Raw genomic sequence first — 25,190 nt, 5'->3', positions numbered from 1 at the left:
TTCTAAACACACTACCATTACAGTTGGATGGAATATGATCACGTAAATTAACTCCATAAACAGTTTAAAGAAAGGCCCTGCCAGTAATCGTGATGACCATTTTGATGCGACCGCAGTCAGATCCTGCATAAAATAAACACTCTTTAATTCCTATAACCATTGTGCTTCTGATTTTATTGTAGTCACAACCCCAAAACTCCTCATAGTTCATATTTACTTTATTTTCTTTCTGTGGTTTTCTACACATATAGCTTTTATATCCCATCTACACAATTTGCACACTTACAGTAGTTACACAGGGGCAGAAGGTGTTCCCATGCCCTCCAGAGTGATTGCACATCAACTCAGCTGTGTCCCCTGGGGGCTGTGGCTAAGTCAGTGTTAGTGTTATGACTGAGTGAATGGCTCTAATGAGGCTCTATTTAAACATTCCCCCAGCAGCTGACACTGGACAAGGAGAACAAAGGGGTGCATAACTGTGAGTGACCTCATGATTCACCATTTTATAGCTTGAAAATTGAGCTTGCTACAGAAAGGAGGTGAAGCCTGGAGGAGTATGAATGCAGGGATTTGTAGTCTAGAGTGTTGGAGGTTTAACACGTGATCTTACCTTGTGGATCTCAGGAGCTGGACACTGATCCCTGATTGACTGGCAGTCATCCCGTGGCCTACAGCTGTTTTCACACCAGCCACAGAGGTGGCCCTGATCCTCCCGGCCCCAGCACTGGGAACAGTCTGAGCTACCCACTCCACAGTTGTATACCTCCACTAGAGAGAGATGGGAGGTAAATAAAGAATCTCAGTTACTCTTGTAATACAGCATTACTGAACATTATTTGCTTTGTCTGGTTAACCCAAGGTGCTGTAGGCTCATAAGATTCTTTTATAGCTTATATGAACCATATGGGGTACACGCTCTATATAAATGGCAATCACATTCGCAGGATGATATATTTGTAGCTATAAAAATAAACCAGTAGAAAAAAAAAGTAAGCTTGAGGAGTGGTGGAGAACAAAGCCAGTGAGAAACAGATCCAATGCCTCCCAGTGAGAAGTTCCATTTGTATCACTGCATGTGCATCTGTGTGTGCATTTGTGTACATATTACAGTGTGTATAGATGTACATGTGTGCAATAAAGCATGTGTCTTCTTGAAATTTGATGACTCTGCATGTTATGAGGCAAACGTCATGTCCGTTAACAGCGCTGAGAGTCTGGCGGTGGCCCAGGGCTCTTATTCACATGGCAAACACATGGACTGTGAACAGCACATCTGGGACTGGAATAGGCAAGTACTGGCTTATAGCCACACTGACAACATGCCAGGTTCAACAACACACACCACTTCTCAATATCTCACTGCTGTCATGGAGCTCAAATTGTATTTGCAACAATACATATGGACATGTTTTGAATGAGGCATTGAATACACCTTAAATTGCAGGTCCCTATGTTCTATAATTATTATGTATAATTGGACAGTAGCAGAATATGGTGTTACAGCAAATTACTAGTTGTTGGCAAATTATGTGTTGTAATACACAAACTACTGTTATTGAAAGTGAAAGGCAGTCTAACACTGTTTGTCTCTGTAAGCGATTCTCTATTTTTCTCCAGCAATAATCAAATCCACCAATCTCATTGGAAAACATTCGTGCACAGATTTAATGCATTCTGGGAGCAACTGTGGCAGCTATGTCAGATTTTGTCTTGTTTTTGTGGATGTCTAATTACACTGCACATACAGAAGCAGTGAGCAAATAGCTGAAGCGTAGCAGACAGCAATTTTTCAGCCTTTTTTTACACATCTACATAGCCATGGGTATAATGTCTTACCTTCCATGGGCTGAGGGCTGTCGACAAAAATATCCCCCCCGTGTCCCCTAAAGACTCCTCTCCTCCTCAGGTTGAGGTGGTAAACCTGACTCCTCAGATTAGTGGACAGCTATAGGGAGAGAGGATAGAAGGAAAAAGTAAAGTGTTGTATTGGGCAAATGTTTTTAGTGTGAATATGAGTGTTTTATGTATACGATTGCTCTAAATAATGGCAACCTCAATGGCAACCTATAAACAAACTTACAAACCAGGCTTAAATCCAACAATAATGAACACACTAGACCTACAGTATCCAAATAAGAGCTAGTTTGTCATTGTCATTGTGCTTACTGTCACTCCACTGCACTTAATAGTTGAGCTGTTCAACCACGTGGCCTCATATCGCTGCTCCATCCCAAAATCACAGTCCAGCTCCTCCCCCTGTCAGGACAAGGACAAAATGCAATATTTCAAGAATAACCCAGCAAGCAAACTGTGATATTATGCCGTCGTCAGAATTAAATAATCACTGCTTAGCACTCACAATGACAAAATTTGGCGAAAGCTTCTGTAAAGAAATACTCTCAAACATGTTTCATAACAATTGACAACTATAAAAATATACCAGGAAACTGAAATAACCCACAATAATTGTCCCTGCCAGGAAAAGATGCAATTCATTCAAAATTCATATTCATAAACATCTGGCCTCCCACACGTCGGAAAGTCTTCTGGGAACCAGTGTAATGAATGCGAATTCATTTTTCATAAAATGAGGGCCCTGTGTTTAACTGAGCCAATGCAGTGAAGTTGAAGTAGTATTCAGTAGTGTGAAGTTAGGACAAAGAAGGTAAGAACGGTAAAAGCTGTGAAGGAAACACACTGTGCATTTATCTGTGGATCTAGCCAGATTAAACTGGTCTAATTTGAACAGCATCTCCAGGACTTTGCTATTCTGTCACCAGATAACCTTGATTTTTTTTTCTTACATTAGGCAGATTATTTTTCCCAGAAAACTTTGAAATGCTCTCTGGAGAAATAACAGATACTGGAAGACAAACCTGTATCCATCTGCTTGTTGCAAAATGTTCTTGTAAATCTATTTATCAGAGTTAGTCTAAAAAGATTATATTAAGCTTGTCCTTTGCTAAAAGTGCCAAATCAAAGTTCACCACAAATTCCATAACAGTCTTTCAGAGAGAACAAATATGACCGAGACAAGATGAAGACATTTGTCAAACGATGTCAGTTTGTATAAACTTTCATATTAATGAGAAACATGAATAACCAGTCACATCCAGGCTGCCCTGAGGAAATATGTGTGTGTGGTTTGTATCTGGCTCAAAGTCTGTCACCATAGCAACACACGAGGAGAGGGCTTGAAAGGCCGACCTGGGTCTGGCGTGAGACGGACCACGCCTGGAAACTAGTCAGCACTGGAATTTTTCGAAGTTGGGGGCTTATCAGCATCAGCGCCTGACTTGCTCAGTGCAGATTAAGGATGAGGAGTTTAAAAAACTGATCTGGTAGGACGAGGCAAATTTAAAATGAATAAAAGCAAAATAAAGCTCCCGTCGTTTGTGCTGCCTCAGACCGTACACTGTGCTGACAAACACACAGCTCAGCTAGTCACAGTTAGACACCAGAGGCATGGAAGTAGTTAGTAACTTAAGCATAAAGACACTCATTCTTATTTGCATCTCTGTATCACAACATGAACATGACGATCACCCAAAACTCAAAAAACAAAAAGGTTTTGCTCAGTCAATGACCCAAGTCACAGCACACAATTATCCATCCTTAATTCCATGTGAAACAAACACACCATATGTCTCTGTTTTTCCCCCAGTCATTTTCACAACATGCATTCTGGACAAAGTCCAAGTCCAGCGCCATAGCTAGGGGCTTTATGTCATACCTCCTGCATGTTGCTGAGGGATAAGGTGAAATCCTGGGCCATTCCTGATGGGGACGGAGGAACCTCTGAGGGAACCAGGCTGGGACAGGAAGCCGCATTCTGTGGTGAGGTGCGGTGGAGGGGCAGGAAGTGACATAGAGGAGTTAAAGAAAACAATGAGTCCCCTGCACACATCCGCAACCCAAAATACCTGTCCTGTTTATCTGGAGGAGATGGAAATGAGAGGGTGAAGTCCTGTTCTAAAGGAAACAACAATAGCTTCAAACAGAGAGACGATGAGGGATTAGAAAAACAAACCCACTGGACATTGTGATGGGCTCAGCAGAACAGGAAAACCCCCTCATTTCTCCATTTGACCTACATTACATAGACCTAACAGTGAAAGAATGAAATTCAAATAAGCCTCTTGTGCTTTAATATGTTTATTTTCTGTATCTTGAGATCTGAAATTATATTCCTGACTAAGATTTTTTTTGTTTGCTTTAAAAAAAATGCAGCGATGTCTTGACTTTTGTCAAGCAGTTAATTCCACTGCTTGACAAAAACAGCTTTTTCCCTTTTCCAGGAGTTTGGTGATATAAAGCTGAGCATTAAACACACTCAACAATAAAACACTTAAACACTGGAACAAGATCATCTGCCCAGCAGCTGACCAGAGGACTGTGAGTCACTTCCTGGGACCAGTAGTGCGAGTGGACAAAGTCAGACACATGCAAGAGTCAAAGCCTGCTGGGCTGACTCCTCCTTACACAGGTCATGGGACCTGGCTTGGCCGTAAAGCTCCACAGGGGACAGGAATAACACAATGGCTGACTTAGTCATGATGTCACCAGAAACTTGCACAATAGACAGTGGTGTCAGTGCAGCTTGAATTGGTTTCAATGAGGCTACACTAGTTTTAGATCGATTTTAGCGTGCATGTGCCAAGCCTTTTACAGTATTTGGTTTGTTTGCTTTTCACAGTCACAGCACCATCCATCTACATAATCCATTTGTACAGTCACCTACTTAAAATTAAGGGACTGTATCATTGCTGAAAATGTAGGTGTATATTAATCTCTTTCCCTGGCAATAGGAAGCCCTGACATTTAGTATTAATTCCCTATAAAAACAGACACAGTGAATCTGCTCTTCCACATGCTGAGATCTCCAACTAACCTGCCAAAAGAGGGAACTTTAGAGGAGGTCAGATGAACTTTAAAATGGTATATCGCCGTTATGAGTCTGGAAAACCAGAACCTCCTGAGATTTTGTAGCTGGCTTCAACATTTCCACATACTGTCGTTGAGACACCTCATACTGAATTAGCACATGATTGCCTAACTTGTCTGGAGTCACATTATTACACTACACTTGGAAATGCTGGACAGCAGAGTCCGGATTATGTCTGAGGCTCTGACTAGTGGCATCTTAATATTTTGAGATCCTCTATGAGTCTTTTTGGATGATGGATTAGAAAAAGGAGAATTGCTTACCTCTAGCAAGTTGTGCTTTGACTCATCCTTACTGGAGACACAAAGGTGGGTCTTTTGGTCCCAGTAACACTTCCATGTGGTGCTCAGGCAGCTCAAACATCTGATACAGATGGGGACATGCAAAAATGAAAAAGAGTTGAGAAACAAGGATCAAATCTGGCTAAATCAAGTCTGTTTTCTTCGCTGTATCTCCCCCTGATCAGTTCACTTGCTGTAATCACAGTCTATTTCAAAACCTGAGAATTCATTTGGAGGCCAAACTGATTATAGGCATCAAAGTTTAGCTAGGAAGTAATGATTAGTCACAGTAGCAGACACATTCATTTCCCAGTTTCAACACAGCCTGTCAGGAGGTCAAACTGGGCCAAACATGCTGAAATGAAACAAAGCACTTCTCTAAAAACTCTCAGACCCGTAAATGATGATGCATGTGTGGGAGTCCTGTCTCTTGCATTTATATTTTTGTGAGATTCAGTTAAGAGTTTTAAAGTGAGGATATTTTGACAAGTGGGTCCATCAACGGCTTCTTTTCACGCTCACTGGTCCAAGACATGCCCATATATACTGACACACCACCTTTAGAGACTGGTGGGCGGCAGTGAAGTGTGGCAAGTCTGAAAACTGAAGATGTCGGATTTTGCAAAGTGAGGCCTCCCTGGCTGGCCCTGAAGCTCGACAGGGTGTTTGACAGCCAGGATGCGGTTTAAGGTTAGCTAGGGGGGTGGAGCCAATCCCAGCTGACTTGGGTGAGAAGCAGCATATACCTTAAAACAGATCGCCACTCCATGACAGATCTAATCAGCAACAATTTGCTTTAAGCTCAGAACAAAGTTTAGGATAATAGATTACTTTACCCAGATCACTAACCCATAGTGGATTTTTGAGATATAAATACATTTCTAAAAACTCTACATCTCTACAAAAGATACGAGAATTTGCTTTGTTGTGATTTTTGTCATAAACCTTTACAACAGCATATGATACGAATTTTGGAGTATAATGATTTAATTTATTTTTACTGTGGATGGAGTACAAACATGAGTATCTTCCAAATAAAGTACCTAAACTGGAACACCTCCAGTACACCATATGTGTGTGTGTTTGTGTGAGTGGTGTATGGCCTCTGGGAAGAGACAGATGTCCCATTCTAGGAATGATAGCGCCTCCAGTGATAGCAGCACTCTGAGGGAGTCTTTAGATTAGGGGGAGCGCAGTGGTTGTTAGAGGATGCAGAGATGTAATTGAAACGTGTATGTGTGTGTCTGTGTGCTTACATCTGTGTGTGTGCGTGTGTTCCTATTAGAAGCAGACAACCCCCTCAAGGCTCTTATCAGCTGCAGCTTTTCTGTTTTCCCTTTCAGTCCTATAACACACCTATACACCACCACCCACATACAGCACACACACACAGATTATTCTCTCTGCTTGACCTAACACTGACAGTAAATACCCTGTGACACTGCCCACCCCTAGTCATTATGACCATGCACACATACACATGCACACGCACGCACACACACTAAATACACAGTCAGGGTTGCACTCAGGGCCTCTCAGTGTTAAACACACATCCTCAATCACATCTCTGTCAAAGAGAAATACATCGAGAAAAAAAAGACTAGTTTCAGGGGGAGCAACAGAAAAGGACAGAGCAAGCAGGGCAAACAGACAGAGACAAGAAAAGAGAGAAAAAAAGAAAAGGTGGTATGCAAAAACCTGAGACAGGGAGAGACAAAAAAAGCAAATAAGACACAGAAAGGGTGTGTGTTTGAGAGAAAGTGTGAGTGTGACTGAGAGAAATAAGAGCGAAACAGAGTGAGATGGTTAGGGTTAGGTGTTCAGTCCTACTGCGCTGTTTTGTGAGACTGGAATGCAATCGTCTGGTTGTCATTAACACTTTGCCTAGTGACCACTTTGAATGGGTCACGGGAGAGCTGCCTAAACATACGGATACATAAACGCCCACACGGTCACACAGATTCTCTGAAAAACTAACAAACTGAAAGGCACAACTCTTATATCCTGAATGAATACCTCTTAATACTAAAACTTTCATTTATGTTGATTCAAACTTAACCAAAAACAACTGCAATATTTTAGCACATTTCCCTCGATGACATGTAGATAATTCCTTTATTTTGTTTTTTTTACGTATTTATCCATGTTTATTTTACCCAGATCACTAAGCCTAGTTAAAGGCTTACAATTTAGAACTGCACTTCAATTTAAAACATGTTAGCACTAATTTGATTGAATGACTAGAAATCAGTAAAAAAAAATTATGGTCAAAATTAAAGCTTTTAGTACAGGCCTAACTTCAAAAACAAAATATAATGTAACTTAATTCAGAAACTCACTGACTGACAACAGATGCACAGCACATTGTTCCTGTTTTTTCTTAAGCTGAAATCAACAAGCTGAAACAATTTGTTGATTCATCAGCATAGAAAATTTATCATTATCTATTCTGACAATCAGTGAATCGTTTGCCGTTTTTCAAGTCACACCTTCTTAACATAAAGTTCCAGTTTCTACACTTTTCTTTTCCTTATGCCTTTTGGGACTGATATCTTTGATTATTCGCTGATATTTTACAGACTAAGGGTTTAACTGATTATTTAGGAAAATAAGTGGCTGATGAATCAATAATGAGCATAAATGCAGCGATGCATAAATGCATAAATGATTCAGAGTAGGCCTAGGCGACATGGCTAAAGTAAGATCACCATATATAGATATCAATAATTCTCATGTAATGACATTATTGAGGAAGGAGACACATTCAACATGTTTATCAGAGCATGCAGATACAACACTATGCATTATGGTGTGGACTGCTGGGTGTTCACAGTGTAATGTTTATATGAAAAACTCCACAGGATCCTTTTGATTTGAATTCAGAGGCATATGTTCAGTTTTGGATTGATTATAAGATCATTCACGTTTATTGGTTTTAAACAATAAACGGGTTTCCCATCTTCATCAGTACAGGTCACTTGTATTTTACAGTATGTCAGGCTATTTTATACAGCTTTAAAAATACGATCAATTATCAAACTACTGATATTGTGTGTGCCGCCATCCTGCACAGTTTGGTGGCATCGGCTCACCTTACTGTAATTGGTTTTTGTTCAACTAATTAAAAATCACACAATAAAATAGCAATAACACCCACCCACCCAGATGACATTAATTTTTAACCAAAATAAATAAATAAAAATCAAGATTTCATGTTTAACATATGAGAATTCTTTTTTTCATAGAGCAAAAAAAAAATAGACTCCACTATCTAGTTTCATTGGAGAGACATGGCTCATAAGACCCTCTTTAGGGATTATTAAAAAACAGCTTGAAGTGATTAAAATCACATAAGAGCATAGCAGCTCTGCAGTTTGCAGCACTATGCTCATCCTGTGAGAATGGCACTTGGCTCATTATCACCTTCAACAATGCACCATCTTAATTTCACACTCGTGGACCTCGCTGAGCACTGATGTCACGTGCACACATCCAGTGCAGTCTTGCACACATGTACCTGTGAACTGCTGTGTTCACACCTCCCGACCACTTTCAAAAACAGAACAAAAGGGACACACCCAGAAAGATTCAATCTCAGCAAAACAGACAACACACATGTACACTCACAAACAGACACACGGAAATGTCCTTCTAAGCCCAAGATCTGCCCATGAGATAAAGCTGATCCTCTGACATGGTCCAGCATGCAAGAGGAAGCCAGCTGGATTTCCTTCAGATATGAGAAAACCCTCTTTGTGAACAGGCCATACAAGTCACAGTCCTTCACAAAAACAAACATCAACATGACCAGTCAGACATACATATCCAATTTCCCTTGGCTTAACATTTACAGCATATTAATCCCACATTGATCGTGCACTGAGAAAACTTGAGCAAGCCAAGTACACAATAAGCCCTCTGAGAGGATGTGCAATATTTACCCAGTGAGGCCTAAACAGAAAGCAGGGCAACAAACATGAGACAAAGACTTTAGGGACAAAGCTGAAAGGCTTAGAGACTAACAGAGTAGAGACGTTTCACTATTCTTTCACCTTCCAGATATAAATGCACATCCAAAATTCGTCAGAGACTTTAGCTGATATTTGACTGATATTCAAGCGATGTTTAATTTGCCAAAGCCCCCTACTTAGTTACCATTTTAATCATGATTTATTGGTATTCATTTCTCATTTAGGAAGCTTTGTTTTGAAAGATCTCCTTCAAGTGAAAGAGTCAATGGATGAACCTCTAAGCAGTGGCACGTGTGAAATCAGTACTTAAAAAAATCAAGTACTATGGGCAAACCAGGTACTTAAAGTATTAGTTGTAAAAGTACTCATTTACCCAAGATGACTGAAGATGATTGAGATGGAACTAATTTTAATGTACGGTTCAATTGTTCAGACCAGAGATCCTAACCCAGGGGTCAGGCACTGTTAAAGTGTCACAAGACAAATGTGACTGGTCCTTTATGGTAGTTTTCTCAATTTCTTTCCTGTTTATGCAAGAACCTATATGAGATATTTAAAGTGAACATGTCTTTGTTGAAACAGCTTGAAGCAAATAGAACAAGGGGTACCAACTACAGCAGATACAGCTTTTACCTAAGGGGGTCACAATACAGGGCAGCATGGTGGATGAGTGGTTAGTGCTGTTGTCTCACAGCAAGAAGGTCCTGGGTTCACAACCTGGCCTTTCAGACTCAAACATGCAAACTCAAACTTCTTTTGAACTGTCAAACAAAAGGGGTGGACTACAATATACCATCTGCAAATGGAGAAACGGTGAATAATCAAGAATTAGGAAATGGGAAAAAGTACCATAAAATTGTACTTATGTGAAATGTTTTTAGTTACTTTTAAGTGGATGTAAGGGATCACTAACTCTGAATAAATCAAGAATTTGAGATAAGCGGCTTTGCCAATGGATGTGTGACTCACGATGTCTTGGGGTGTATTGCTCCAGTCCTCTCACAGTCATAGATGATGAAGCTCCCAGATACCACAGATGTGCCATTCACCTTTATTGCCACAGAAACTGTCAGATGATCTGGAGGAACAAAGGCATGTAAACAAACAAAGCTGCATGTGTCAAGCATTCAAGATGTTATCAGTGTCATAACACAAACTAGACAGCGAGACAGAGACTGCTGCATTTTGAAAGACAAAAAGGGGAAATTACATTTGTCCTAACACAGCACAACAACAACACAACATCTTGTAAGAAAATAATAATTCCATACAGCATGGAACAACATGGCTGGTAGCATTGGCACACAGCCTAATGAATAACTGCTTGCTGTCTCACCTGTGCCAGGGAGAATTGGTTGGTAGTTCTCTCGAGGAAGCAATGGACAAGTCTGGATCTGAGCGGGACCATAGTCCAGGTGTAGTGTGGCAGCTGTGGAAACACCGGGCCCATATTCACACTCCACCCGAGAACCCACTAGATCAGGAACACTACCATTTATCAGGATGCCGACAACCTACATACAAGAATGGATATAGAAGCAATTACAAACTCAGTTCAATGTGCCCACGCATGTATTCTTATCCAGTGTATGTACAATTAGTCTTTGGCAGAGGGCAAATGGTGCTGGCATTACTTTAAGTTTATTCTGTAGTTCAGGCGGAGAAATAGAGAAATGTAAGTGCAATGAAGAAACAGATGGCATAGTGCTACATTCACATCTAAATCTGGCTATGTGATGAAGTATGACAGACATATAATGAGAAACATAACACCTCACTGACATGACTGATTTCAGCTAAATTACTTCAAAGTGAGAAAAAAGTAGAGGGGGAAGCAGGGAGGCGAGGTACCGGCAAGTGGCCTGCAACGTGTGCTAACAGTCTTCATACAGTCTGTGGTGCTAATATGTCCTAAAAATCTGCTCTATTGTTCAGTGGAATTGATCATTTCCTGGCTAAGGCCCTGACTTCCTGCCTGCTGTTTCCTGTTTGGGGAGACAACCTTGAGCCGAAGGATCTGTGAAGGATGCCTGTGGATTGAGCAGCTGCTGGATATATTATAGCCCAGCCCGATTGAGCTACATAACAAGCATATATCCACAATTAATGAACCAATTAATGACCTGTCGTCTCTCAGCCTCATCAAATTATACTCTGTAATTAAAGGTCACATATATTCCTGGTGTCAAAATTCAGGGAACTAATTATCACGTTGTTATTATGCTCTGATGCATGATGTACTGTCTGTAGAAAATGATTGAAAACAAGTTTATGTTTCAAATATTATGCATGCACTTTCAGTCAGACAATACAGTATTATTAAACGTTTAGTGGTGAGCAGATAGTGTTTAGTATATCTATTTCTATTATAGACACCTTAACATTATATCTTATTTAAGTCTGTCAGTAGGAGGCTGAGGTAGTAGTGACAGCTGCAGCAGCAAACAGTGGCTTGACTTTATCAGGAGGGAGGTAATAATAGTGAGAGGTGTCAGGTTATAAAAGTAGTCATGGGACATCCTGTTTCATCAGCTTTAAATACACTGCCCCCATTACAACCATAACCTCGTCTCAACAATGATGTCTATCAGACTAATGAAAGGACTGTGTTGGGCAACATTGACCTGGATGGAATTAAGGTTACCTTGATATCTGCTGAGATGCTGATCTCTGGTGGTGTCAGGGTCATAGATGGACACTGCTGGGAGCCTTCACTCAAGCTGATCCAAGAGCGTGCCAGTAGCCCCCGAGCACACTCCTTCTGGATGGTACATCTGGACAGAAAGCAACAGAATGAAAGTTTAATTAAAGTCATATCTGTGTATACCATATTCATCAGATCATATTCATCATATTTAAGGTGAGATAAGACCTCAGCACAAACAGATATGTTATCATAGGTAGATTCCCTGCACTGTAAGAGTCATGGTAAATGTATAACATGACAAAAAAGAGAAGAAACATCCACAACATCAGGACGTTAATGACCATCTGTGTATTTCCTGGCTGCAGCTGAAATGTTGGCCTAACACTTTGAGGTTACATTTTCTGTCCCATATCAGAAAATGACCATCTCATATATAGCAATTAGTTATCAGTGCTACAGCTGGTAATCAAGACCCAGTCAGCCACTGGACTATCACAGTGGTGTGTGAATGTGGAGCCTTTAGGTCAAGATTTTATCCTTTGTGAAGAGACCACGAACTGTTGTGTTTTCATTTCAATCCAGGACTTGACGAACTCTCACCACTGGGTTTCATGGTCTGCTTCCCACAGATTTATGAGGTGCTCTGGTCTCCTAATGTCACATTCAGACCTTGGCTGTCAGTTTGTCTGGCTCAACACAAGAGACTACTTGACTCTAGGTCACATGCATTGCTATGGCAACCCGTCCCGTAGGCACTAAGATCAGGGGCCGGCTGAATAAAAATACCACTGATTCGTAATCTGTGTGGACACACAGATTGTGCATCCATGAAGATGCACATTTATGTGGACACGCCCACAGCATACAGTGAGTGTGTGTGTGTGTGTGTGTTTAATGAATATACGGGACAGAAGAATTGTAAGAGGACATTCAACAAACAAGATGGCCTCATACTCTGACTTCTGCTTCACTAATGAACTCCACTGGCCATTGGCACAAAGCTCATCTGCAGTGTAGACTGGAAGGACAAAGTGACCTCAGACTAAAGTGAAACTAAAGAGGACCCATTTAGCAACATCCCCAAAGTGTCACACAATGAATTTGGCACATCCCGCTTCCCTTTCACACTGTCACAATTGTTTTAAAATAAAGTGTGTGTCTGTGTGCCTGCATGCCTGTTAGTGTGAGTGTTTGTAATAGAGGAACATGAATGTCCAGCTTCTCAGCCCCTGTTGGCACTGAGAGACTGAGAGGGGCCATAAGGTCAGTTGCTGAATGAAATAGACAGTCTATGTGCTGGACTAAAAATAGAACTAAGTGGCTCTGTAAGCCAAACAAAAATCCCCTCCACACAAGCAAACTCATAAACTCTGCACACACTCAGTAAACTCAACAGTCAAAATAGAAGGGATTTATGGATAAAAAGCTGGATACAGTGAAAATGTACTGCTGGGCTAGCTAGGGATTTTATTTTCGTTCTGAAAGTTGTTATTAGGGCATTTGGCTAGATATTGCTTCAAATGATCTGAAACTGCTGTCAGCATGATACAGGAGTTTCCATATACAAAAATCATCCTTTTTGAAACCATACTTGGAGAATAATAAACACTTGTCAGTTGGTTGGTGGACCACTTCAAGGATGACACCAAATACCCCCTTTCAGCATGAGAAAATCAGTTCTCTGATGTCCTGATGATGAAGACTGCTGTGATCACCCCCACAGGCCACCTCTACACCTGCCTGTGTAGTCTAGACCGAAATACCTCGACTACCAGGTAAATATTTACATTTACAAAATACATGCAGAACCAATGGCCTTCCCACCAGCCTCACATAGTGAACATGGTAAACACGTGTTACCTCCTTACTGTCTTTGTGAAAATGTTAACATGTTGACATTAGCATTTAGCTATGTTAAAATATAGGCTGTTGGCATGTCTTAATGTAACTACTTGAAACCAATAGCTTTAATAACAAAGCAAGCTAAACAAAAATCTTACTATAGCCTAACATCTCAAAACAGCATGTGAATTGGAACAACTGGCCATAAAAGGCACAAATCGTGACTCCAGTCATGCTATTTTAAATGTTTTCATGACTTGACTGTTAAATAACCATTTGATCAAGTGCAGCAGTGAAGAGAAATAAATTCAAAGTCTTTCTCTTCTCTAAAAGACTGGAAAACTAATAAACATGAAGTAAACATGGAATACTGTGGAGACACCTACACACACAAAATTATACTCCTCACCTGCTTCGCAGCAGCTTGCTGACTTTAAAAGCTTTTCAAATCGCTCTTTAAAATAAACAGCGTCAACATATGCAGCTAAAATATGACCCGAGAAAACTCATCACCTCCTAAGTGTGAGGTGGGAAACCAGTGTGATTGTTAGACAGCAGAACATATGAGCTTCAAACCACACACAGACACACAAAGTCACTGTGAGACAAGCACATGCAGATAAGCGTGGTAATTTGTGAATAACGAAGACTGCACATGATGCATAATTTGATTCAAATAAAGATATTAAATTGCTTTCTTGTGACATGCGACAGAATAAACGAGCTCCAGCATGAAAAGTGTGATCAAGGACTAAGATTCTCTCTGGTGGAGAAACTAGCTCTCTCTTTCTTAGCCAACAATGCCAACTCCAACAAGCGAACAGACACGTTTTTATGCACCCTCAACATGCAGACGTGCTGTGAGACGTCAGAGCCGTGCATAAAATCAAACAGACGCCCACAGAGACAGCGGCTTCAGTTTTCCAGTTGTCCTTTTTCCCCCATGTCCTCAGTGTCTGAGGCTGTTTCAGACAGAGGTGGTGGAAAAGACCATCCACCCCCACACATCAACCCCTGATCCCTCAGGCTCTGAGGCCACAGTGCCAGCCCAGCATCCAGCATGACTGACCAAACAGAGCATCAAACACACAAATACACACTAACGACAGTGGGCTCCCCGGTCTCCGAGAGAAAGACATCGACACACACTCATGCTGACACTTACACACAGGCTTACACACTTTGACATTTCCTTGTCAAAAGAACCAGTGTGCACTCTCCCTCCCACCACCATCATCACAATCAGCGCTTCTTTGTAGAGGGATAGAGAGGAGGACAAGGGCGCTGGGGGAGGAGGAGACGAGGACTAGAGGGACAGAGAGGGAGGTTGAGAGAAGCATAACTAAATTCACAAAGCTACTGGAAAATACGAGGGCAAGAAAGAGAAAAACAGGGAAGCTGAAGACAGAGAGAGAATCACGTGGGTAAGAAAAAATGCAGTGAAGCGAGAAGGGGACTGGGATAAAGAGACAACAGATAGATAAATAAAGGGAGAAGACAGGGAGATGACAGTGAGACCGTCTGACCACACACACACACATGCACACAAACACACAACTCTCATCAGTTCCACTATTCCAGCTCTGAATGGCCTCTGGCAATGCCAAAGCTCCCAGAGCTGCAGCACAACTCATCACAAAATTCACTATCTCGTCTGATCTGCTTTAATCACCAAGCAACCAACCAACTCACACAGACGCACGCTAACGCTCAGACAACACACAGCAACAACAACACAAACACGGCTCGACACAACACATATTCTCCCTGAAAGCCAGGGAACACGGAGCCAGAGAACCAGTCCTGACAGAGCCACATTAATCACAGCGTACTCTCTTGTTCGCTCACAGTAACACTTCAGCCAAGTCACTCCTCGCAGGGCGCTCCCAGCCTGTCACTCCCTCCCCACATTACCAAACAACCAGGGGACTGCTCCGAACAATGATGTTACTCCCTTGTATGAAGCCTAATGAAAAGCAAATCAATTCTGCTCAATTCAACAACAGCTTTCCAACACAAAAACTCATGCTGCTTCTGCCAAGCCTCGCTCAGCCAGGCGACATTTTGAAATTGAGAATGAGAATGATGAAAACCAGCAAATGAGCCTCAGTGGTTTCATTGATTCAAGTATCAAAACGATGTGCTCAGATCATTTTATTATGCTATCAGTCTGATCTTTTATTGCTTCAAAATGAGCATCAACTTAAGTCAATCATTCTTATAAACAGATCCAGCTGGTACACCCATTAAATACAAGCAGCAGAGCCAGTAGACACATGTTCTTAACATATAACGTCAAAAAGCATGTGGGATGTGCATGACACCAAAGCATATGATAATTTGAACTATATGTTTTACTGACAGAGGAGGATGGTTAACTTGGACAGAGACAAAGACGGTGAGAGAGAAAGAGCGTGTGTTTCCTACCTGTTCTCCAGGGTACACCAGCCGCAGTGGGTGTCACCTGCTCCCAAACAGTCACTGCAGCTTTTCCACTGGCCACAGTCAGCCACCTTCACCCTCAGCATCTACACAGCAAAGATAACATACGCACATGCAGAAAATGAAACCACCATTATAAAGCTACACAAGATGACATGAATACAGATCATCTCAGACAGAAGTAGCACTGAAATAATGGACAGAAGATTATTCAACAATTTTTATCATCAATTTAAATTTGGGGGTTTTGAACTAAATAACTAGTGTGTTGTAAACTTTAAAATGAACCCAGACCTAATACTATGGTAACAAAGCAGGAAGCTCCCCCAATTCTAAGACATACGATTTCAGGCCCTTGGTTAATGGTGGTAACTACCAGACTGACTTAATATTAAAAATCTCAGGCAGCAAAGACAGGGAGCTGATGAGAAAACCACAAGATACAACAGAATGGATATGTGCTGAGAGGTGATTGCTGAAAAATGCCAACCATGAATATCAGTATCAAAAATCTGTTTTTGAAGTGTTACTGATAAGGTTATATGTTGCATTCCAAGATGCAATAGATCGCCATGTTTGCCATGTCAATGAACTTTATCTTATCTGTGTGCATATCAAACCATCAGTTCGTGGTTTCTGAGGCAGCGCAGTGATTTAATCTCAGATCTGCTGGAGGTGCAGGCACATCCAGTAATAAGCACGACTGTTACAAAACAAAGGGGTTTAAAAATGCAGCACCCAGACCTACTGAAATGCTGTGTGTGTGGCCATCTTCACCACAAATGTGTGAATGCTCAGCTAAATTGGGGTGAGGAGGATCCACTTGATGTGACGTGATGTCTGGTTCTGGTTATTACAATTCAAGCCGACAAAAAAAAACAACATCAGTGACAGAGGCAGAGAGAATCAACAAACATTGTGAAATTCAGGCCTAGCCTATTCTTACATGGTGAGAGGTCATGAGATAAAGGAAGTTCCGGTCGCTGGGGTCAAAGGTCATGATGTGGTGGACTGCTTCACTAGCTGGCAGCTTCAGTGTCCACTGATTGGCCACGGTCATGTTCGGCAGGAGGGTCAGCTGTGAAAAGGAATCGGAGCAGGGGACACTGGTTAGATAGCAGCACTGCAACACATGCAGAATGGGGCAATACATATTTTTTCAAGATTCATTTAAGGAAAAGTCAGCTGAGTGACTCCTTGTTCATTTTCATACTGGAGAATTTCTCAATATAGTCGTTTTCTGTTGCTCAAGCAGCTCGGCCAAAGCATATTCAGAAGCAACTTTTTTATTTCCTTGAATTGGGGGGGGGGGGGGTGCGGGTGTACACCGGTCAGATCATGACCATCTTTCAAACTAAAAGCAACTGCTGCCTACAATAAGACAAGATAAAGGCATTATTATTTTTTTATAGAAACTTTACCTTCTCTGAACCTAACTGAAACTTCCACTGTTCATAAAATTAATGTACAGACAATAGAAGAGAGATTAAGTAGAGAATGTTTTTTTTAAATGAATGTTCCTATATTTTGTTTTCCTAAATTAGTTTTGTACAAGATCAACCTTCTCAAATATGTTTTTAGGTTTTTAGGTTAGTAGGAGGTCCTTTGTTCAAGCAGTATGCCTAATCTTATTCTGCTGAGCAGTGATTTATCTACACACTGGCCTTCTTATAACTCAAGATAATAAAAAAGTGACATGCTCTCACGTACGCACAAGCACATGCGCACACAGACACACGCACACAGAGCTTCATAGAAAAACAAACTGCGCTGAGTGAGACTTCCTGCCTTGCAGACAGTGAAAGCTCTTATTTCTGAGATTTGTCGGGTTTCCCTTCAATGGCGACATCCTGCCATCCTGAGGAACTGGCAAAGTGACCAGCATCTGGTGACAAGCATGGGTTGTGTCACTTCGCCATCCGCTGAACAAACAAGCACCCTGTCACATGCACAGACACACAGACACAGACACACAGACACACAGACACAGACACAGACACACACACACACACACACTCTCTAGACAAAACGATCACCACCCACTGAGATGTATTGGTTAATGTTAAACCAGTAGGGACAGAAGCTTAATTCACTGGCTTGTGATGGGAAGCATTATCTCCACCACCAAATATAACTGTTGTTTTTCTAACCCTAACCCAACCACACACACCTCTGCCTTGGAGATACTAAGCAGCTGTGCTATGTCTTCACCCCACACCCCAGTGACTGCAAATACATAGGCAGAGTGGCACAATGAGGAGCGAGTAAACAGCAGCCCACACACCTGGACAGGAAACAGAATAGGATCAGAGAGGAGGAGCGGTGAGGAGAGCAGTCTCATAGTGCGCCACCAGGTCAACCAACAAAACACCTGCTGTACTGACAGGTCACTCTGACTCTAGTCTCTTTCTATCTGGCTGCAGATGAAAGACCCTATTCAACTACGGCGTGCTCAGCTTCTGTGCTCTCATTCCCTGTGTGGTTGTGTGGATGCGTACCTGGGTGTAAAGCAGAGAGAATAAAGACAAATGGAGGTGGGCCAGGAGAGGGAGAACAGGAGAGAGAAGGAGATAAAGTCTGTTTGTTTGTAAAACGAATCAAAGGGCCTTTTATATGTGAGCTGGAGTAAAAGAGAGGGGACAATGAAGCGATGAACTGAGAAGTGGAGGGGTGGACTGACTGAGGGGAGTAACATTTGATGGGAGTGAATGAGATAAAGGTAGACACTGCGAGAGGCAGAAAATGGAAGTCAGCTGTAATGGGGAGGGAGAGACTTCATTAAAAAATGCATGTAATTACAAAATACCTCACTGAGGGCTCGCTCAAAGACAGTAAAAAAGGCCTAACTTAATCTCAACCACTGTTCCCCTGTGTTTAGTCTGAGCCAAACTCACAGTCAGAATCACATTACACACACTAACAGCACCATTAACCTCTGTAACAAGTCTATCCTGAGGGCACACACACGTGCACAGCCACACACACAGATGCATACACAGACAATGAAAGCTGCATGAAGCTAAAAAGCACGGAACATGTTGCTGCCCAAGGTCACAGAAACACTGTGCTCTGCATATAACAAGGTGGAGACACATGGTGAGACAGCACACGTATAGCACATAATCACAGGGTACGCATTCATCTAAGTAAACACATGAACTCACTAAACCACTCGCACTGGCCTACGGACAAAGTCAAACACCTAAAAACACAGTCAAACCTGCAATCAGGCAAACAGACATACACAAACACACTCATATACACAATTGGTTACACCATCCCAACCAGTGTTGTGCATCTGGCATAAACTATCCAAATACCAGTTACTACATGTTCAGCTGGAGCTCAAATGGTGCCTTCATCTGGGAAGTAAAACAAGGAACTCTTTCAGCTGGCCCAAAATGAAACACCCCACAGCAGAATGGTTTTCATTTCGTAAAAGGGACCAGGTACCACGCTAATGCAAAACAACAGGGCCAGAAAGATTTCAGAGCTGGTTTATATTGTTTCCGCAGACAGCTGAGAACAAGCCTGTGGCGGTTTTGCAGGCAAGCTGCTGTTTAGTGAGCCCAGTCAGGGGTGACCAAGAATGTGGCTGAGACAGAATTAAGGAATGCTGGTAATTGGACGAGAAAGGTTTTTATAAGCTGGACCCTATGCAGATGACTTCGCAGACCAACGCACAGCAGGGTTGAGTCATATGTCGTCAGCAGAACTTGTTAAACAGCTTTCTGGTGATCTCTGAGACAAGGATCTGAGAGACAGGTACATTAGAGCATGAATAGGGCTACTAAATGGGTCAGGGTGGGCATGGATGTAATCAGAAAGGGATGCGGGTGGTGACAGTGCTGAGAACCTATGAGATGAAAGCCTACGTGTTTGTTCTGTGGTGGAGTGTTTCATCACACACCTATGTTTGCTTTATTGGACAACTCAGCAGCCACATCAGAGCAGCACTACGTAACTGTTACTGTTATAGTCTTTCCAAGCTTTAGGGCTCTATCACATTAAAAATATTAACTCCATTTATTGGTGGCTATTACAAATGCATTACGACCTGAGGTCACTTTTGAAAGGGTTTCCTTCTTTACCCAGTCCCTAGATAAGCACTATACTGTGTATGTGTGCGTGCGTGTGTGTGTGTGTGTGTGTGTGTTTTCAGCTTTATGTGTCTCACCTTACGAAGTCGTCCATTACTGGTTCCCAGAAAAACCACAGTGTGGTTGTGTACATTATCCACAGAGACAGAACTAAGGCCTGGGTATTCAAACACAGGAATGGCCCGCAGGGGCCTCCGTAATGACAGAGGGTGCTGCAGGTGGGCCGCACCGCAGTCCAGCTGCTCGGGCTGCAACTAGAACACACACAAAATGAGGATTTTCATCAGCGTTCATATGGAAGCATGCCATAATGATTAGAAAACAGGAGAGAACAAAAGGAGAGAAGTGGGATGAAAGTGAAGTGGAGAACAAGAGCTGAGAGCAGCTATCACAGAGGTGCTGCCGATTCTTCTAAATCATTTTTTAGACATCTCCATGAATACTTGAAAAGGGCTTACAGGGGTCCTCAACACTCATAAGACTTTGCTTTTGTCAAATCCTCAGCAGGCAATGATAAAACATTAGTGCCACGCTTGGATGAGCACCAGGATCTACTGGGAATTCTCAGAATATTTTAGAGCACAGAGGCAAAAAAAAAAAAAAAAAAAAAAAGAATTAAGCACAGTGGATATTTGTAGAGTTGTTTCCCACGGGCCCTTCTGCTCGCAGCCTTGTCTCTCTTATCATAAATTGTGTCTGGCTTTCCCTCAGTGCTGGCCTTCAGTGTCGACTACAAAAAAGATCACATTTCAGCAGCCATGGCAACACAATCACTGAGCTGAAGACCATTTAACTTTATTCAGTAGTAAAAGGAAAAATCCATGCTACACATTTTTGAACTGAGCAGTTGCCTCTGGAAGGCCTGTGGACCAACTAAGACAGTATTCAGAAAACCGATCACGAGACAAGCGGCCCTGGGGCCACAGCCAACAAGACAGTGCCAGCGGGGAGGGCAGCGTTCTGACCTGACAGCACAGTGGTCGGGGGACAGACTCCTTTGACCTCAGCTCTGTCAGTCAAAATCACCACAATGAAAAGCTGGAATTTCACTGCCCTTCCTATGAAAGTGTGTAAAACTTTCTCTGCCATTACTGTCAGACACCGTCCATATGGAGGGAAAACACACTAAGCCTAATACAGCATTTGTTTGAAGGCATGAGGTTAGAAACTGATAATATCAGACTGCGTCCATGACAAAGCAACAATTTATTCACTAAGACTGTGTTAAATTTGTGGTTGAGTTATAGTTAGAAGCACACACTCAATTTAAAAATATGCCTGAGGTTTAAGTGAATAACACTGTACACCATTGGCCCATTCTGCTCTTTATATTTGATAAGACTAAGGAGTGTGAGGAGTCTCACCCTTCCCATAACCCCCAGTGTAACTCTGCAGCATCTTTCCAGTAATCATGGCCTCCCCTCGTGACATGGATGATCCTCTCTCCAACGGTCAAACAGAATAACAGTCAGCATAAATGGGAGCTGACAGAGAGACAGACTAATCTGTAGCTAACTGTTCTTATTTCATACAGCAGAGAGCTCCAGGTGTCATATGTATCTGCTTGTTTTGCCATGCAATAAACAAAGCCTCCAGTTTTCTATCATAAAGCCTACAGGTAGAGGTGGAAACATCCTCACATAACAAATGCAAACATAAATAAAATAATAAAATAATCATTTTTCCATATTTGTGTGTTGGATGATATTCTACTCCATCAGGATACTGAAACTTATATGGAATAAGTTCCTTATACTTGAAACCAATAAAGAGTCAAGTGAAACTATCTCATAATTAATTCCTTCTCATTTTCTCTGTTAAATTAAACTTTTCCGCTTGATAAAATGCAAATCCCTGAATGAAACTATACCAACTGCATATTAAATCTTTTATATGTTGACTAATAAAACAGATCTGTGGGACTTACCACCAGGTTTCCCTTCTGAATGCAGGCCGCCCCGGAGCCCTGGATAACGCTGTCCAGCACCTGCACATCGCTGCTGGGGGAGTTGGAGCAGTTCCTGCGGCCTTGTCGAATCTCCTCCTCGATGTCCCCAAACTTGAAAGCGCACAGAGCGGACTTTCTGTCCGCTTTGGCAAACACTCCAAACAGGTAGGGCTCTAAGCTCATCCCATCGTCTGTGTGGATCTCCGCGGGGTACAGAGACAACAGCCGGTTGTAGATGTTCCCGTTAAATCCACACTGTAGAGGCATCTGGATGTAGGATTCAGTCAGCTTCCTGCTCTCCGGCCCCGTGGATTTTCGGGGATTTTCGGTATCCAGACATATCCTGGCGAGGATGCTGTTGGGCTGGCTCTCCTTGTGGCCCATTTTTGCATCATTATTAAAGGCGATGTAGGAATAAGTCTTTTGGATAAAAGCGTGAACGAAGTTCAGTTTGTTTTTGGTTTTAACTTCTTGTTTGATCTTGAATACATTGTCCTCTGAAGGATTAATGTCATAGGTGAAGAGTCGGGATAAATCCTTGATGTTCAGGGAGCGGATGGCGATCTCTGGGGTGTTTTCAAAGCGCAGGTCCTCCTTGCTGTGGTTCTTGGGGAAAAACTGGGTACCGGCCCCTGTGTACGTCGCTCCGACAAGAAGCCGTGTGTTTCCCCCGTGGCTCTTGAATACGAGGCCGACGGTGGATGCGTTCGGGTGATTGGCAGCAATGTTGAGCATGCTGGGGAAAACAGTCTTCTCGCCTTGAGGTGGGAACTCCACCGCTATCTCTGAAATATTACCCATTTTTCTGAGCTCACAGAAGCCTTGATACACCGACCCACATACCACCACGACCCCTTGCTCTCGGTCCAGCTTCAGCAGCTTGTTGTAGTTGTCAGTGAGGGATTTGGGATGCTCGCACGGAGCCTGGGGCAGCTGTGGCGCATGGCACAACAGGTTGTCCTGCACCGGGCCGGTCCTCTTCTCCACCTCTAGGCTCAAGGTCCCATTCAGCTGGTAGACTGTGTTGACGGTAGCCAGGTAAACCTTTCTGGTCACCGGGTCCACCACGAAGTTATTGGTCTGATTTGGAGACGCGAATGCTTGTTGGATGTGCAGCGCGCAGGCACTCCGGCGCGTCTCCAAAGCCAGGACGCCGAGGAGCAGAACAGCTATCTCTATCGAAGGAGGCATTTTTCCTTCTGGCCGGCTTCCGCGTGTTCTGTGCCGTGGGTTGCATTGAGCAAAGACAAAATTGTGTGTTTGTTCCTACTGCGACAATTCGAGAGGAAAGGCTGTTTCCTGCTCAACGCCTAAGCCCTGAATGACGCGATAAGCGAGTCGTGCTTCCTTTTCAGGCTGCCTCCCCAGTCCCTCTCTGCCCACTGTGCAGCTCAGCAGCCTCTCTCCCGACGCGTTCTGAGACACAACACCTCACTGAAATGTTCTGGTCTTTAATCAACACATTACTGCAGACAAAAAGGCAAAGTTCATTTATTATTGCGCAGTTTGTGGACACTGTCATGCCCTCGCAGAGGTGATCAAACATGTTTGAGGTCATATTTAAATCCGACTTGTTCATGAATTTATTTAGAAACAAAGCACCACTCAAGTAGACGTTTAAGGTGAATTTGGACTTTGCTTGGAAGAATGGGATCAACTCATTAAATCAGCAGTGACACTGCCTCCCTCCAATGCCGCCTCCCATCAGAGCGCTCTGTCAGCCACTCTGCTGTGATAGATAATTGTTGCCTGCAATTATTAAATAGCAGATGTAGTCACTCAATTATTAGCCCTGGTTCGTTTTCCCCAGCTAAATTTGAAATTACTTTTTTTCCGATTCAACTACAAAGTCAAATATAAACTTAGTGTAAACTTCGTTTTAGACATGGATTTCCTTAAGCTGTCATGTCAGACTCGTCGTGCCATATGAAGCTGTAATGACCCCCTAAGTTTCCTTTCAAGATGGGCAAACCTGATGAATATCTGCCTCTGCATGGTTCCGCTCATCTCAGGGTTAATGACGGGTCACAGTCCCACCTCCTGTGCTCCCCAGTCCCTCGGCTCTCAGATTAGTTCTGCAGATCCTGAGGGTTCCGTTTTGGGCACATACGGCACGGTAAGCACCATGAAAATGCTACCAGATGGGCACATCAGCACACCTTTCCGGTTTTTGACATTCACATCTATCCAACATAGCTTTCTTGCGCGCCATACCTCATAAATATTCAAGCGCAACACATGCGCCCCCACTCAAAAATGCACGAATATGGTTAGCATTTTTGTCTCAGGATGCAGTGTGCATATGGCCACATCTCTGAATAGAAGGAATGATCTCTGGTGTTGGTAAGGGAACAGCCACGAACGTGTCAGACACTGCATACATCAGTTTGCAGGTGAACCAGAGAGGTGTTATCTCCGAATCCATGCAGTAATTAAAGTTGATGCTAAATCATGCGCAGTCGCCTGTGCCTATTTACTGTGGACTCCTCTGGGGACAAACTCACTCGCTCTTCTGGCGGCTCCCCCGTCACCACTTGCAGCTTTCAGTGGGGCAGATAAGTGCGCCCCGTGTTTACTTTGGCGCACAGCCATGCGCATCAAATCTAGCAGCGTAGAAAAGGAGGAAAGCGCTTTGATAAAGTTCAATATAATGACCCTCCAACTGCACAACACAGTGACTGAACCAGTGTCGAAGGCGTAGGTTACACGAGGTCCTGCAGGAATAAGGCTCAATGTGGGTCAGACCTGCCAACATCTGATGAGGTGTCACTGAGTCGTGGTGTTTGGTGCCGCTCAATCAAACACGACATGCGGTACGGAATTAACTAAGCTGTGTGCGAGTGTGTGTGTGTGTGTGTGTGTGTGTGTGCGCGCGCGCGTAAGAGACAAAGAGAAATTAGAAGTATGGTGGCAGACGAGGTTGCCTCGTGTTTATAATGAAAATATTGTCCCTAGCGGGCCACTCTGACTTTTGGCAGTAATAGTCCAGTTAAAGGGGCACCCCCTTCCAACCT

General features: G+C 42.8%; 1 protein-coding gene across 1 annotated transcript in view; it reads right to left on the bottom strand.

The window, feature by feature from the left end:
* The window catches only part of plxnd1 (plexin D1), a 55,745-nt gene extending 32,176 nt beyond the window's left edge, over nt 1-23,569 (bottom strand). Inside the window, exons 1-12 of the mRNA XM_026331696.2 lie at nt 22,156-23,569; nt 20,306-20,482; nt 17,075-17,206; nt 16,114-16,214; nt 11,842-11,971; nt 10,534-10,711; nt 10,167-10,275; nt 5,209-5,308; nt 3,734-3,832; nt 2,167-2,256; nt 1,837-1,945; nt 611-768 (exon numbers count right to left, since the gene is read on the bottom strand). Of these exons, the coding sequence (XP_026187481.1) occupies nt 611-768; nt 1,837-1,945; nt 2,167-2,256; nt 3,734-3,832; nt 5,209-5,308; nt 10,167-10,275; nt 10,534-10,711; nt 11,842-11,971; nt 16,114-16,214; nt 17,075-17,206; nt 20,306-20,482; nt 22,156-23,367 (2,595 nt within the window). The 5' untranslated portion in view covers nt 23,368-23,569. The remainder of the gene's footprint in view (nt 1-610; nt 769-1,836; nt 1,946-2,166; nt 2,257-3,733; nt 3,833-5,208; nt 5,309-10,166; nt 10,276-10,533; nt 10,712-11,841; nt 11,972-16,113; nt 16,215-17,074; nt 17,207-20,305; nt 20,483-22,155) is intronic.
* Nucleotides 23,570-25,190: the final 1,621 nt, after the last annotated feature.

This window comes from Mastacembelus armatus, chromosome 7 (genome assembly GCF_900324485.2).
Source record: "Mastacembelus armatus chromosome 7, fMasArm1.2, whole genome shotgun sequence".
NCBI classification, from domain to species: domain Eukaryota; kingdom Metazoa; phylum Chordata; class Actinopteri; order Synbranchiformes; family Mastacembelidae; genus Mastacembelus; species Mastacembelus armatus.
Note: the sequence above shows the minus strand (reverse complement) of the source record. Positions and strands in the feature narration are given on the sequence as shown.